The sequence below is a fragment of the Pteropus alecto genome, unplaced genomic scaffold, assembly GCF_000325575.1.
Source record: "Pteropus alecto unplaced genomic scaffold, ASM32557v1 scaffold8, whole genome shotgun sequence".
Taxonomy (NCBI): domain Eukaryota; kingdom Metazoa; phylum Chordata; class Mammalia; order Chiroptera; family Pteropodidae; genus Pteropus; species Pteropus alecto.
This window is the reverse complement of record NW_006494609.1, coordinates 14,166,134-14,181,932: the sequence shown is the minus strand read 5'-3', so window position 1 is coordinate 14,181,932 and position 15,799 is coordinate 14,166,134. Positions and strand designations below refer to the sequence as shown.

The 15,799-nt window shown below is 42.0% G+C and overlaps 1 protein-coding gene across 1 annotated transcript in view; it reads right to left on the bottom strand.

The window, feature by feature from the left end:
- KCNK13 (potassium two pore domain channel subfamily K member 13) overlaps positions 1–15,797 on the bottom strand; it is a gene marked incomplete at its 5' end in the record, with an annotated part of 79,910 nt that extends 64,113 nt beyond the window's left edge. The window contains one exon of the mRNA XM_006925636.1: positions 15,542–15,797. Within this exon, the coding sequence (XP_006925698.1) occupies positions 15,542–15,797 (256 nt within the window). The remainder of the gene's footprint in view (positions 1–15,541) is intronic.
- Positions 15,798–15,799: the final 2 nt, after the last annotated feature.

Genomic DNA, 15,799 nt, shown 5'->3' with positions numbered 1-15,799 from the left:
AACATGCATACGATTAACAGTTATTAACAGTTATTAAAAATGTGTACAAATGTGTGCTATAGTACACACGCTTCCTTATTAAATCATTAAATAACAAGAATGGGTCTAATAACTACCATAATTTTGAAAGGGAATGATCGTAGTGGCATCTGCCATGCTGTAAAGTGAGAGGGATACATCAGTGATTTCTACTAGTAACAGGTGCTGCTCATGCTACCTATGGGTTGTTGCTTAGGTTCATTATTGAAGAAAATGCTAAAAGCTGCTTTGTTAGAAGTTAGTAAACATAAAGATGTAATTACTTTCTCATCCAAATTTATAGACCTCTGAATTCTCTCCATGGACCTGGGTTAAGAAACCCCTGCAGTGAGGTTGGGCGTATAGGAGGAACTCAATAAATTCTGACTGAACCAAACTAAATTTTATATTTGACATGAGATGGGTGCTGGGTGTAGTCCTCAGAAGAGGGGAGAAAGGACAGTGTTCAAACCCAGTGTGGGACATCTAGATGTCTTCCTCATTATACCGCCTGGCAGCACAATTTCTTCAAAACAATAGCTTATAAAAAATGTTCATCAGTAATAACAAATAGAAATCCTGAGATGGTAAAAATAATCAAAGAACTGGGGCCATAGGTTTTTATTCTAGTTTTTAGTAGACTTTTGACTGTCTCAGAGGCTAACTTCCTCTCTAAAATTTAAATCACAACTGAGCAAAATTTGAATCAGAGTTCTACCACTTCCTAGCTGTGTGACTTTGGGCGAGCTATTTAACCCCCAGTGCTCCAGATTTCTTGCCCACAGAATGAGGAAAATAACAGTACTACCCCATAGGATGAAAAATTAGGTGTCTAGAATGTTCACTATAGTACCAAGAAAGAGGAAGAACACAGTGCACATTAGCTGTGAGAATAACAAGATCCTTGCAAATTGGTTAAGAGAATGTTTAAAATTTTAAATTCTCAAAAACTTGACAGTACGCACACATATTTAAAATTAAGAGTTTAAATGTTAAAATTGATAATATGCATTACAGAGCTGTGATACCAGCAAATAATTAGAAACAACCCACACGTCCTGCAATAGGAGGGACATTTTAACTATTGGACATCCATGCCACAGACATTAATTCTGGGCAGCCTCAGAAAGGCACAGAAGAACTGTAGGTGAACACTTCCCAACTCATTCTATGGGCCAGAATTATCCTGATGCCAAAACAAGACAAAGGTATCACAGGAAAGGAAAAAAAAATAGATGAATGTCTCTTTTGAACATACAGTCAGGCACTGCATAACGACATTTTGGTCACCATGGACCACATATATGACCACATATATGACCACATAAATGACCCCACTTTGGTATCCCTGTTTCTAACGGCAATAGCATCGTATACCAAGTGATCCACACTGGTGTGTCTGGGGGCCATCCTCCCTCCTCCCCTCCGTGTGTACCAAGGATCTTGGGAATTGCTCCCTTCTTGACTTTCCATTGCATGTCACTCCAACATGTCCCTTGCCACCCACACCAGAGGTGGGTGTATGACCTGACTTAACTCTCATTAAGCTTGTCATGAAAATGTGACCACACAGGGCCCCGTCGAGCTCTGTTCAGGAACTCTGGGAAGACAGGCTCTTTTTCCTTCCGAGTTCTCGGATGCTAAGAGTCATGTCAGCCTGACGCTGCTGGGGCTGACTTCACTGCTCTGGGGCAGGCCCTGAGACTGGCACTCGCAAGAAAAAAGCAAAGCTAAGACAGACAGACAGACAGGCAGAGAGACAGATACAGAGAGAGACAGAGACAGACCTAATGACATGGTTTGAACCCATAGATCCAGCCTGTCTGAGGTGGAAATTTCAGTTCTATTTCCATTAAATATTTTTTTGACAGAGAGCTAACTTTATTAATGACTTAGTTTAACAAGAAATAAAGAATAGTCTTTTCCACTGGCATTATTGTTTTTCCTTTGGAGACTAACATTACTAACAACCTTAGTTAAAAAGTGAAGAAAGGAGGGATGGAAGGGAGGGAGGGAAGGCCAGCCAGCAATGGCACCTGCCAGCCCTAAAGACCCCCACGGCCAATTCTGCAGCGGGTCCTGCTCCCACGCTCCCTGGGTAGCTCCCATGACATCCTGCCCTCACCACACTATCCTGTTCTCTGCATAAGGCAGAGGCCATTTGTTCTGAGCTCTGCAGCTAGGCTGTCCCCAGGGGACCTGCTACCTGCCCTTCTTCCGTCTCCTCTATTTCCTTGCAGTTTGGGGCTATGGTCACAGCCTCCTCACTGCTCTCCAAGTGTCCAGACTCTTCTTCTGAGAGATCTGATACACTTCTGCCAGATGAACCTCCCTGACACTCCATGTTTTACGATGTGACTCTTCCCCAGTCTCTAACAGCAGGCCAGCCCCACTGTGCAGAGTCCCCCCACGCCGTGGCCTGATAGTTGAGGCTCTTTGTGATTCATCACTGATCATCTTCCTGTGGCCAGCACTGCTAGGTGCCTCTAGTGTTCTTTCATTCGTTATTCCTTAGTAATTATTTTCTGACACATTACCATCTGGAATAAAGACTTCATTTCCTAGCCACTTTTGCAGCTGGGTATGACCATGTGACAAAGTTCTGGACAATGAAATGTAAGAGAAATATTATCTCTGAGATTTCTGGGAGGCCCCCTGTAATCAACACTGTTGGTGTCCCACCCAGATCCCCCTAGACCCCTTGGCCAGCTCTGTATGTCCATGCCCCAGCTGTGGTGAGCCTGGCTGCTAATAGCCTATACCTGGGGTTTAGGTTTTAGGTTCCTCCCACCCCTAGCCATAGCCAATGAGTGACTGGCGTGGGACTGTAAAAGCCCAGTTCCTTTGCCTCAAGGTGGGACAAATTCCAAGGTGTAATTTATGTTCCAGAGCTCCGTAAAACACCCCTCTACTTGGCTTCTTCCCTTTTCTCATCCTCACTGCCCTCAGCCAACTGGTGTCTTCTACTAGTCTCTTCTGGGAGCACTTCCTTGATCATTTCCACCCAAATCCATAGCCTGGGGTTTGCTTCTTAGAGAAACTGACCTAAGACATCTCCTTGAAAGGGAAAGGCCTCACCCTTTGTCTCCCTTTCTTCCATCTTGTACCGTTGGATGTACCTATGGTATGGATGTGATGGCCACACCAACAGCCATGTTGAGTCCTGAGGAACAGGGCAACACCCTAGGGACAGCAGAGCTGGAAACACCTGACTCCCTGTTGACACTGTATAGTCACCACACTAGCCCTGAGCTGCCTACAAGCAGTGCAGATCTCTTTTCAGGGATAGTGTAAAGGCTGTGTCCATTTCCAGTCATATAACTTGAAGCTAAACAAAATTCCTAACTGATATAGTCACTCAGCAGCTGTGTATACTTGGGAAAGTTACTGACTCTCTCTGAGCCTTATTTCCCTAACTCAAAGGACTGTTGAGAGAATAAGCAAGTCACCAACTCTTTCCAACCAGCCCCCAGGTCCCATATCCTCCAGGAAAATTGTCTGAAAATGTGGTGGTGTTTCCTTTAAATTATCGACTCTCAGAGTTCAGTCTTCATACATCATTCTATTAAATGGAACACAAGTTTATCCCTATGTGGTCAAAGCATGTTTTCGCACACACATTTCTTTTTATAGGTGTTGGTATTGGGTTCCAGGCTGTTAAATAAACAAAAAACTAAGTCTAAAAAATATGGTAGATTCAGAAATAGTATAGCATGCCTCCATATCAAATACCTAAAATATAGCATCTGGAGCAGAAAAGATCAACAGCCAGAATTAACAAAATAGGCCTTAGTGAGAAAAATGCTAAATGTAACAGAAACTGAGTTTTAAAATTTTTAGTCTCAAAGAAAGTTCTTAAAATTCTGCTGGAAATGGGAATGGCTTATGGGAAATAGCCAGGGAAACTAAAAAAAGAAAAACTTCACAAATGTATAAGATTGAATGAAGAAAATCTACTTTCAGAGAGAAAAGAATTATAAATCATCAAAAGCGAAGGCAACAAAAGCAAAAATAAACATGTGGGACTACATCAAACGAAAAAGCTTCCGTACGACAAATGAAACCGTCAACAAAATTAAAAGGCAACCTACCAAATGGGAGAAAATATTTGTAAATCACATATCTGATAAGGCATTAAAATCCAAAATATATAAAGAATTCACACAAGTCAATAGCAAAAAAAAAAAAAAAAACCAAAAATAAAACAAAACAAAAAACCAAAAAACCTACAAACAATCTGATTACAGAATGGGTAGAGGCAAAAGAATGAAACTAGACTGTTGTCTATCACCACGCACCAAAATTAACTCAAAATGGATTAAGGACCTGCATGTAAGACCTGAAACAATAAAATGTATAGAAGAAAACATAGGAACTAACCTCAAGGACCTTGGGCTTAAAGAGGATTTTATGAATTTGACCTCAAAGGTAGGAGCAAAAATAAATAAATGGGACTACATCAAACTAAAAAGCTTCTGCTCAGCAAAAGAAATCATCGACAAGGTAAAGAGACAACCATCCAAATGGGAAAATATATTTGCAAGCAACACCTCTGATAAGGGCCTAATATTCAAAATATACAAAGAACAAAGAACTCATATGACTCAATAACAACAAAAACAAACAAACGATCCAATCAAAAAATAAGCAGAGGACCTGAAGAGACACTTCTCCCTAGAGGACATACAAATGGCCAACAAATGTATGAAAAGATGCTCAACATCGCCAGCTATTAGGGAAATGCAAATCAAAACCACAATGAGATACCATCTCACACCTGTTAGAATGGCTATAATCAACAGGACAAGTAATAACAAATGTTGGAGAGGATGTGGAGAAAAAGGAACCCTCATACACTGCTGGTGGGACTGCAAATTGGTACAGCCACTATGGAAAGCGGTATGGAGGCTCCTCAAAAGACTAAGAATTGACCTACCATATGATCCAGCAATCCTTCTACTGGGTATTTACCCCAAAGACTTGAAAACTCATATTCAAAAAGATATTTGCACACCGATGTTCATAGCAGCATTATTCACAGTGGCCAGGACATGGAAGCAACCGAAGTAGCCTATGACAGATGATTGGCTAAAGAAGCTGTGGTACATATATACAATGGAATATTACTCAGCCATAAGAAGAGATGAAATACTGCCATTTGCAGCAACATGGATGGACCTTCAAATAATCATGCTAAGCAAAATAAGCCAGAAAGAAAAGGTTGAAAATCACATGATATCACATATGTGGGATATAAACCTAAAAGTAACAAATGAACAGGACAAACAAACAGAGACTCATAAACATGGACAATGGACTAGTGGTTATCAGAAGGGAGGAGGGAGAGAGGAAGAGGAAAATTAAAAAATAAAATGTTTAAAAAATAAATAAAGTCAAAATCAATAAACAAACAAACAAATAAGTAACAAAATGGGCAGAGGATCTGAACAGACATTTTTCTAAAGAAGACAAACAGATGGCCAACGATACATGAACAGGTGCTCGATACCACTAATCAGGGAAATGCAAATCAAAGCCACAACAAAACATTGCCTCACACCTGTTACAATGGCTATTATCAGAAAGACAAGATAACAAGCATTGGTAAAGATGTAGAGAAAAGAGAACCCTTGTGCACTGCTGGTGGGAATGTAAATGGTTGCAGCCACTATGGCAAACAGTATGAGGTTCCCCACAAAATTGAAAACAGAACTACCATACGATCCAACATTTCTACTTCTGAGTATTTACCCGAAGGAAACAAAAACACTAAGCTTGAAAAGAGATCTACACCCCCATGTACGTTGTAGCATTATTTACAATAGCCAATACATGGAAATAACCTAAGTGCTCATCTACAGATGTAAAATGTGTACGTATACACATACATATAAATACATACACATATATACAATGTAGAATATTATTCAGCCATAAAAAGAAGGGAACCCTACCATTTGTGACAAGATGGCTAGATCTTGAGGGCATTATGCTAAGTGAAATAAGTCAGACAAAGACAAATACCTATAATCTCACTTATACGTGGAATCTTAAAAAAAACCTGAACTTATAGATACAGAGAAGGGATTTGTGGTTGGCAGAGCAAGGGAAGGCGGGGAGGTGAGTGAAATGGGTGAAGGTGGTAAAAAGGCACAAACTTCCAATTATAAAATAAATAAGTCCTGAGGATGTTTAAAATAAAGGAAATTATAAATCAAGAACTATTAAGATGATAAGAAAGAAAGATAACAGGAAAATGGCAGAGAAACTTCCTATATTTATACCAGTGCCTGACACATAGTAGATCCTTAATGAATATCTTCTGGAAATATAGTTAAAATCAGCAGACAGTAATCAGACAATGGAACAAAGAATTAGTGAGCTGAAAGATAAACGGAGAATCAAATCCAAGATATGGCATTAAATGAAAGCAAAGCAAAAGTACCTGATAAACTTTGAGAAACAGGAATATCCAAACCGAGACTAATAAGGGTGCCAAGATAAACAAAAAAAGCAAGGATCATTAAGAGAACACTTGATGAAAAATTGCCAGGATCGAAAAAACTTTAAGACATTAACTACTCATAAACTACCTCTCGAAATAATCCTAAAAGATGCCCAGACAGTATTTTTTCAGAAGATACAGTATCGTTGCCACACAACACTGTCCCTTCTCTTCAGCTTCAGTAAAAGAACCTTAATTATGTTCTCGGTAGTGATGCACTGCCATGCAGACCGGGGCGAGGACATTCTGACATATTGTGGCCAATGAGATATAAACAGAAGTGGAGGCCTCTGAGAAAGTTCTTTTTGAGGGACAGCATCCAAGGGATATATCTTTGTCTTTTCTCTTTCTTCCTGCCTTGGTGCTGGTGGCAATGTCTGGAACTGGAGAAGCTGTTCTATAAGCACAAGGTAGAAAGCCACCATCTAAGCCTGCCGGAGCAGAAAGACAAAAAGCTCCGGGACACTGGTGACCCTGGGCTGCAGACCTCTCAATTTCAGCAAGTGGGAAAAGTAAACTTCTAGTGCTGAAGACATTGCCACTGCAGTTTTCTGCAACACCTGCCCAATGCAATCTGCTGTTGATATATCTGTCACTTTCTTTTCCTTTTTAAGGACTGAGACAAAGAAACAGTAGTACCGGCAACAGGAAGGAATAATATAGCCTCGAGACCGAAGTGCTCATAAAAAGAGGTGCAGACTTAGGAGTAAGAGAAGCCAGGAGCACAAAGCCCAGAGGAAGCTGGTGACAGACGCTACTGTTACCTTTCTTTTTTCCCTCTCCACTGTGTTAAGTGGGACATTATTTTCAGACCACATAGGAAAGTGATTCTCTTGAAGGTTAATTATCTTGCTTTTGAAAGCAGAAGCAAGGCTTGAGAAAATGCAATAATGTTAAGTAAATTATCAACCAAAGCCTAAATGTCCAGAGGCATAAGAAGAATGAAACCAAAATGAAGAGGAAGATACCAAAAAGAGAAATGCTAAGATCACTAGAGAGAAAAAGGTTGTGGAGGTGACATGCTCTCGGTTATCAGGTGTGAGGACACAACGCAGGTTCTAAGATGAAAAAATGTAATCTCGAAAAGCATTTCCAGAGAACAAGATGCAACAACCAGCAGCCGGCGGGGCGGGGGGAAGGGTTGGAGGGAATGAGGGAATGGGGCTGAACCCAAGAGCGCAGGACTCCATACTATCCAGAGAAAGGGATCTTAATTTTGTTTATAAACATGAAAAATAATGGCAAAAATTGTCTTTTAACTGCAGGAAGTTTAGATAAATTTCATTCTGATCACACTGAAAATGACAAAAAACATACCCAATCTACTGTAATAGAAGTTACAGAATTGAAAAGAGAATAGAAAAATGTGAGTACAGAACGAAAGAAGATAATATATAGGAAACCAATTATTAAATGTGCGAAATTCTCCTACAAAGAGAGAAGTTTAAACCTGATTTAAAAAATAAGAATATAAAATGCTTTAAGTGGTTTACCTAAAAAAAAATTGCTAAAAATTACAACTGGAGAGATGATCTAAAGTCAGCAAATATCTGTCAATGTGTTGCAGGAATTTATATGTAAGTTTAAAAAAGATGTTAGCATATAAAGTACTAAAAGGTAAAAATAAAAGGTATTAATAAAACAATAATAAAAGTTACACAAGCGATGAAATCAATAACACTAAATTTCTATGCCCTGAAACACACAACTGAAATGTTATTTTGGGTATGTTTACCAAGTTTGGAGTTTGTTTGGAGATTATGTTCCCTCCTGCTTCAAAACTCTATCACATAAGAGAAAACCCAGATGAAATAGATACAGATAACAGCAGACAAAGAGACATTCAAATAGAAAAGAGAATTCTGGAAAATGTATTCTCAAATCATGATGTGATAATTTTAGAAATAAATCAAAGCATAATTATATAGCCAATCACATAAAACCATTTAAAAAGCAGTCTTTTTGAAAAAAAATTGAGACGAGTTAGAGCTAACCAAAGAAGTTGCAAGAATATTTATCTCAACCGTGGAGAATACCTGAGTTCATGAAAAACCATAGAAAGAAAAATTGCAAGCAAAATGAATGTATTTGGTTATATTAAAAAAAATCTGTTCTATATGCCAAAAAATTTAATAGTCAACAAAAAGGTGATATAATAAGATAAAATTTTGGATATATATAAATATATTAAACAGGGATAAGAACTTGAGGGGTCCCACTGGCCCTTGAGAGAGCCCTTAAGATACCACAGTGAAACTCAAGGACTCTTTGGAGCACAGTTTGAAAACCACTGCCCTGGATGATTGGTAGGATGAATGCCTTGTGGTCTCCATCGGATGCTTAAAACAATGCAAAACCCAAAATGCAGATAACTTTGGTGCCAACAAGAGCTCATAGGCAGAATCAGGAATTAACTTCTGGGATCAAATATATCTAAATTGGAAATGAAGGGCCCCGGGGACGGCACATTAGTTGTCACGGTGATGGGAGGAAGGTCACAACTTTGAGAGGACTGTGAAATACTGTAACAAGAGGTATAAGTTATCATTCTATGATCCCCTGGTCATCAGGCAGAACACCAGCCAAGGTTTTCACCCATGGAATTGTAGATGTTACAATATCACAGAGGTCCTGAGATTCTGCTAACTGGACCATCTCTGTCTTCTTACATTATCCCAAGTCACCTAAGGACCACCACAACTGAAAAAATGAGGTTATGGTCCTTTAGCTGGTAACTCTTCTCACAAAAAAAGATGCAAAGAAAGAAAAATGGCAAAGGAGGGGGGTTCAAAGTGTGAGCTTTGAAAGGAGGCTCCATACTACTGCCAGCGAGGTAACCGGACATCGCATGCAAGCTCTCTGAGGCTCAGGATCTGTAACATGAGAATATTAATAGTCCCTACCCTCATGGGGTTGTTATAAGAATTAAACATATGTATAGATGTGTACTGGGTTTAACCCATGGGGAGCACTCAATAAACTTCATACATTATATATATAATTTGTGTGTATATATATGAGTTAAAAAATCACATATAACCCCCAAATCTAAAATTTGAGGTTACTTCAATAAACTATTCTATATTAATAGGAACACATGAAATTCTTGAAAAAGTGTATAGGAAATAATGTAAAAGGAAAGAAAAAAGCAGAACAGTATGTACGACGAATTACAACACCCATGTGAAGACATGAGGATAAGAGTTAAGAGAATGTAACTGTCCTTAGCTCCTTTTAGAAATTAGTGGGTACACAATGACACAGCACGTACGTTTGGTTCACCTTCGGTGGTGACCCAGCATCCTGCACAGATGGGTACTAAGTGAACTGAAAAAAAAATCAAGGTGCAGCTACTGATTGAGAAGAGTTAAGAGTTTCTTGTCCTTCTCACTCCCAAAGGGCGAGAAGCCTGGAGCTCACAGATGATCGAAGCCCTAACTCGGGGACTGGAACTCCAGTTCTGCTGTCATCAGACCTGTCTGGCCAGGACAATGTTGTTTTGCAATTAGAATCGGAATGCCTGTGGTGGGGCTGCCCTCTCCGGGCACAGGCCCCACTGTCCCCTGATATCCCACTCCTCCAGTTACACTCCTATTCATCGACCTCTGACCCCTGGGCTCACTGGCCATAGGTTTTCCTCTCCAAGGAGGGGTGACGGTAGAAGCGATGCTGGGGGTTGATCTGAGAATGGGAACAATAAAATCTGAACACTTACTGAGGCTTCTAAAGATGGCTCTCCGGCCAAAGGAAGGTGTGGCATTTCGGTAAAGTGGAATCACGCCTGACAATTCAGACAGACTGAACTGAAGGAGGCAGAAGGCTGGAGGGAGATGGGGGAGCCGTGTAACAATGGTGAGGCCTCCTGACCAGGTAGGTGTGTCTCAGCAGGACCATGTGCCTCTAGGTCCAAACGCAATGACATCCCCCTCTACGGGTTGAGAGTGTCCCCATGTATAAAGTCACCAATATACTGATGATCATAACCTCCCTCCCTCCCTCCCATCTCCTTCCTAAGGGAAAAGACTGCAGTTCGCTGGGTCAGCTCCCAGGGCTATGTCCTTTACTATGGACAAAGCAGGCACAGGCTGCATGAGAGAAGCTTAAAGAAGGTGGAGAGGTTAAGTCAATTGTGATAACAGAGGACAGAGAGAGGGAGTTGAGGGATGAGGAGAGGCAGGAGGACAGAGAGGGCTGAGAGGATTTGGAGAAGCGTTTAGGAATAAAAGTCTCCAGAACACCTTTGAGATGAGAGAGACGAGGAGAGGAGGAGAGAGGTGACTTTCCTTTGTGTTATACATGGGAGGGATGTAGTTCCCTAGGCCCTTGAAGTTGGGTGTGGCCATGTGACTTGATCTGGCCAATGAAACATGTGTGGAGGTGACTTGTATCATTTCCAGTTGGTGGCCACTTAATTGCTGGTACTCCACTCTTCAGCACCTTCTTCGCCTTCCTGGGCAGTCCTGAAAGCACCAGCTGACAAAGGGGAGCCATGAAATTAAAGAAGCCTGGAATGCTGGGCCCACACAAGAGACAACTGCCCTGGGGAGTCACGGTGCCCAAGTGGGCTTTGCGTGTTGAGCTACTGAGATTTGGGGGTAACCTAAAGCCTAAGCCTAGCCTGACCATATTAGATGCAAATGACCTCAAATCCTTTTTGGAAAGAAGCTGAGTTATACATAGGCAAACATAGAAACAAACTCCTAACAAAAGCATATTTGAGAGAAAAGATATTTATAGAAAATCATATACAGGATAAGCTGTCAATCTACTTGTCTGAGTACTTCAAAATTATTCTCGCTTCAAGTCTGATCACCAGCCTCTTTCAGAATCAACATCCCTGAGCTGTGCTTTAATAGTCTGCTCTGATTTTTAAAATTGTGGTAAAACATACATAATATTTATCATTTGGTGCATTCATACGTGTACAACTAAATGGCATTAAACACATTCACACTGTTATATAATCATCACCATTATGTAAACCCAACAGTTTCTTATCGTCCCCAACAAAAATGCATACCCATTAAACAATCCATCTCTTCTTCCCCCAGCCCCTGGTAATCTCTATTCTACTTCCATCCTTACAGAATCTGCCTGTTCTAGGTTTCTCATATAAGTGGAATTATATAATATTTGTCCTTCTGTGTCTGGCTTATTTCACTAAGTGTCAAGTTTTCAAAGTCTATCCATCTTGTAGCATACATCAAAAAGTGATTCCTTTTTATGGCAGAATAGTATTCCATTGTATGTAAGTACCACATTTTGTTTATTCATTCATCATTTGATGGACACTTGGTTTGATTCCATCTTCTGGGAACTGTGAATAACGCTGCAATGAATGTGGGTGTACAAATACCCATTTGCGTCTCTGCTTTCAACTCCTTTGAAGCTATTCCCTAGGAGTGGACTTGCTGGATCAGATTCTAATGTTTAACTGTTTGAGAAACTGCCAATCTGTTTTCCACTCTGCTCTTTTAAATCAAGTCTTGGCTGGGCAACAGTTGCGTGAAATCTTCAATTGCATTTTCCAGGAAAATGTTCTTTGTGAACAACTCACACTGTTCTATGCAATGTTTCTCATATAAAATCCCAAGGCAGAAACAGTTCTGAGGATTAGGCACTGGGGTTTGTTTCCTTTTCTCTGATAATAAGAATTCCAGGGTGGGTTATGGCTCTGCTATGGAGTTCGCAACCCAATTTGGAACTTGAATAGTTATTGTCGATGCCTGATCCACACCCCTGAGAATCCCCTTTTCAAATAGTCAGTGCCTATATCTTTGTCAGTGGGCTACCCTTGGGCTGTCTATGAAAAATCAGGCCAGAAGCACTTGTGAATTATAACCTTGTGCTTCCCCCACCCTCCAGGCAACTTTTAACCAATTAGTGACAGGTGTGGGTGTATAAATACCTTAGCTGTCTTGCCTGGGATAATTCTGGGTCATGAGCTTTGCGTTGTTTTCAAGTTTCCACTTGGGATTTAGGTACAAGCGTACCTCATTTTACTGTGCTTTGCTTTATCGTGTTTTACAGGTGTTGTGTTTTTTTTACAAATGGAAGGGAAGACCCTCTATCAGCAAAACAATTATGACTCTCTTTATTGCGATACTATTCGCTATGTCACGGTGGCCTGGAACCAAACCCGCAATATCTGAGGTTTGCCTGCCCCAGCTGCCCACCACGGTTCCTGCCTAATTCCACACCTATGTTCACTTACTTCCCTTCCTCCTTCACCTGTACTTGCCCAGGTCGTCTTCTGAGGAAACCTAAACTAAGATGAAGCTCTTCTCTTACAACTTCCTACATTCTTTTGCTTCCCATATTCCTGTTCTTTTCCCTGGTCTGGCAGTTTTAGTTACATTTTATGATTATTTTACTGTGTGCTTTCTTGTTGTCTGTTATCTCAGAGTCTTTGCAGAATAAAGCACAGTGGAACTAATTTCTAGAAGAAAAACACCATCATATAATGTTATGATTAAAATACAAGATATAAATGGTTCTTGTATTTTATGATTCCAATTTTAAAAAATACATACATATGTATGGGTCTGCATAGGGAAAAAAAGAACAGGAAGAAATGCACCGAAATGTTAACAATGGTTAACTTGGAGTGATGTAATTACAGATGGTTTAACTTTTTTCTTTATACTTTATTTTACAAAGAACATGAGGCTTTAGTTTCCTCATTTATAAAATGGGAATAATCACACGACCTCATGAAGATGTGTCACTTGAAACTGTGTGAATGTAATATAATTAGCTGCATCACATATTTACATAATAATCACAGTATATGCCTAATATGTATCCTAATAAAGGGTAGCAAGTGCTGTTATTACATCAGCAATTAATAAAATAATTTAAAATGTTAGAAATGAGAAAGTAAAAATGAGCCCCTACTTATATAGTGCTTTGTACTGTAGGGGAGGGAGTGGGCAGGAGACAGGACTAATATTGACTGAACAGCTACAGTATGCCAGATACCAAGGTGAACGCCATAGACATCTCAGATGAGAAGGACGGGGCTGAGAGCGGTTAAGACACTTGCCCAAGTTACAGAGGCAGGACCAACAGCTCTAACTTCAGACCCTTGGTCCAGGTTTCCTTCTATTCCACCAGATTAGATTATTATATCCGTGCCTCTTACATGCCCACCCATCCATGATATTCTCGATTCCTACGGCATCTATGTTCATCAGTGTCTAAACACACTCTGTTCCCTCCTATCCCTGTGTCCATGGGGTGTACTCGTGGTGGTGGTGATGGGGGAGAATTTACCCCCTGATCACCCATCAAAACCACCCCACATAAGTTTCGACCTAAATCAAAACTCTATTTGCTATGCAAATATAGTAGATTCCAGGTGAGTTCTCTGTTTCTTCATCCCTTGTCCTCCTTACATAGAAATTCCGGAACTATCTTCTGAGGCGACACAATCAAGAACTTAGGGAATTCTGCTAAGAGAGTCCGGCAGGGAACGGGGGGTGGGGAAGAGAACTGTGGAGGGGATCACTTCTCCGTCCGCCTCAGGGCCCCGTGTTCTGGTCATCATGGAGGATGCCATGCCAGCTTTTCCTGCCAGGTACCCAGGTACTGTGGTGTTGTAATGGCCTGCTGATGGGCAGGGCCACTGGGATGGGATGGGGTGGAGGTTGTGAGTAGGGCAGTTGAGGACAAAGCACTTCGGATATAGCCCGTGTGTCCCTAATCAAGCCAGTCCTCTCCGCCTTGCCTCCTACTCACCAACTGAAGCCCTGGGCTTGGGAAATCCTTCTTGACAAATCAGGTCTGAGGCTGATCTGTTGTACTTCGTGCTCTTTCTTTTGGCAGAATGTCTACCCAAGACAACCATGTGTGGGAGCTTCGGGGAAGTGCGCCTTGTCACCTAGCCTTGCTGACAAGCTCTCTTGCAAGCACAGGAGCCACAGTCGCAGAGAACTTGCCCTCTGAGCCGTCTGGTGTTGTGTGCCCTGTTACTGTGCCCAGAGCCTGGCAGCTAGGAGCCACTCCCTGTCAGCACAGCCTTTCAAAGCCCCCTCCTCCTCAGCATTTCCACATCTTCCCCAACCCCCTCAACCCTCAATTATGTTTCAAGGGTGAATGATCTTCAGGGGTGTGTGGTGCAAAGACTTTGAACATTTTCCTTCTGCTGGGAATAAAGGCATAATTGGGAATAACTGACTGTAGCCATGCCATGCTCTTGCTCAAAAACTCTCAGTGGCTCCCAACTGCTTCTAGGTAAGTTCTAGCTCCTTAGTCTGAACGTAAAGGACCCCTCCATTCCCTTTGTTTGGAGACCTTCTGAGCCTTCCTTCCACTACTCTCTAGATCCATGGAGCAGTTCTCTCCTCCCCCAGAATGCAAAGCCCTTTCAGTCCCCAAACCCAAACCATGCCTAACACTAACTGGTTTAGCCCCGAGGTCACTTCTCCCCTGATTCTTCCTGGTAGGAAAGTTTCCATCCTCATTAGCTTTTATGCCTCCTAATGTCCAACCTGGTATTCAATCGGATTCTCTCTCTCTAAGTTTGAAGTCAAGGAAAGGCTCCTTCAAAATCTGTTTCCCGCTCTGACCAGTGCCTGGCACGCTACTAACTCAGTAAACGTGTATAGGTTCCTCTCCCAGGAACTTTATAAGCTTTTCCCCTAAAGTCCCAGGAACTCAAGCAATGTCTCCTTAACGAGACTGAACATTGAACGGAGCATCTCTTACTTAAGGATCATTCAAGTCCGCGGGGGACTTTGTTAACTTCAGATGCAGACTCAGGAGATCAGGGAGGGGCTGGACTTTGCATTTGTAACAAGCTCCCGGGTGATGCTAATGCAGCTGGTCCGCGGACCACGTTTGGAGAAGTGGGAGGAAGTATCACCTGTTGGTTAGCAACAGCTCACAACTGTGCGGCTGGCTGAGCGCGGGGGTTAGGAACCCAACGAGGAGAAGCGCGGTATTGGCCTTGGAGCGCCCAGCCAGGGAAATGCCAGCGCGTTCTGCAGCCCCTCCGCCCCGGTGGGGCTCACTTACCTATGGTGGACACGACCGTTCCCACGAAGTAGAAGGCGCCGGTGAAGTCCCAGCGCTGGCGAGCGTTGTCCACGCGGATGCCGGCCTCGGTGGCCTCCTCGTAGTGGCGGAGAAAGTCGCGCAGCTCGTCGCGGCTCAGGTTGTGGCGGCGGCTGAAGGTGGCCAGGCGCTCCTCCCAGCGCTGCTTGGCCTGGAGCTCGTGCGCCAGCTCCAGCGCCGAGAAGACGGCGGCGCCGCCCAGCAGGTAGAGCACGATGA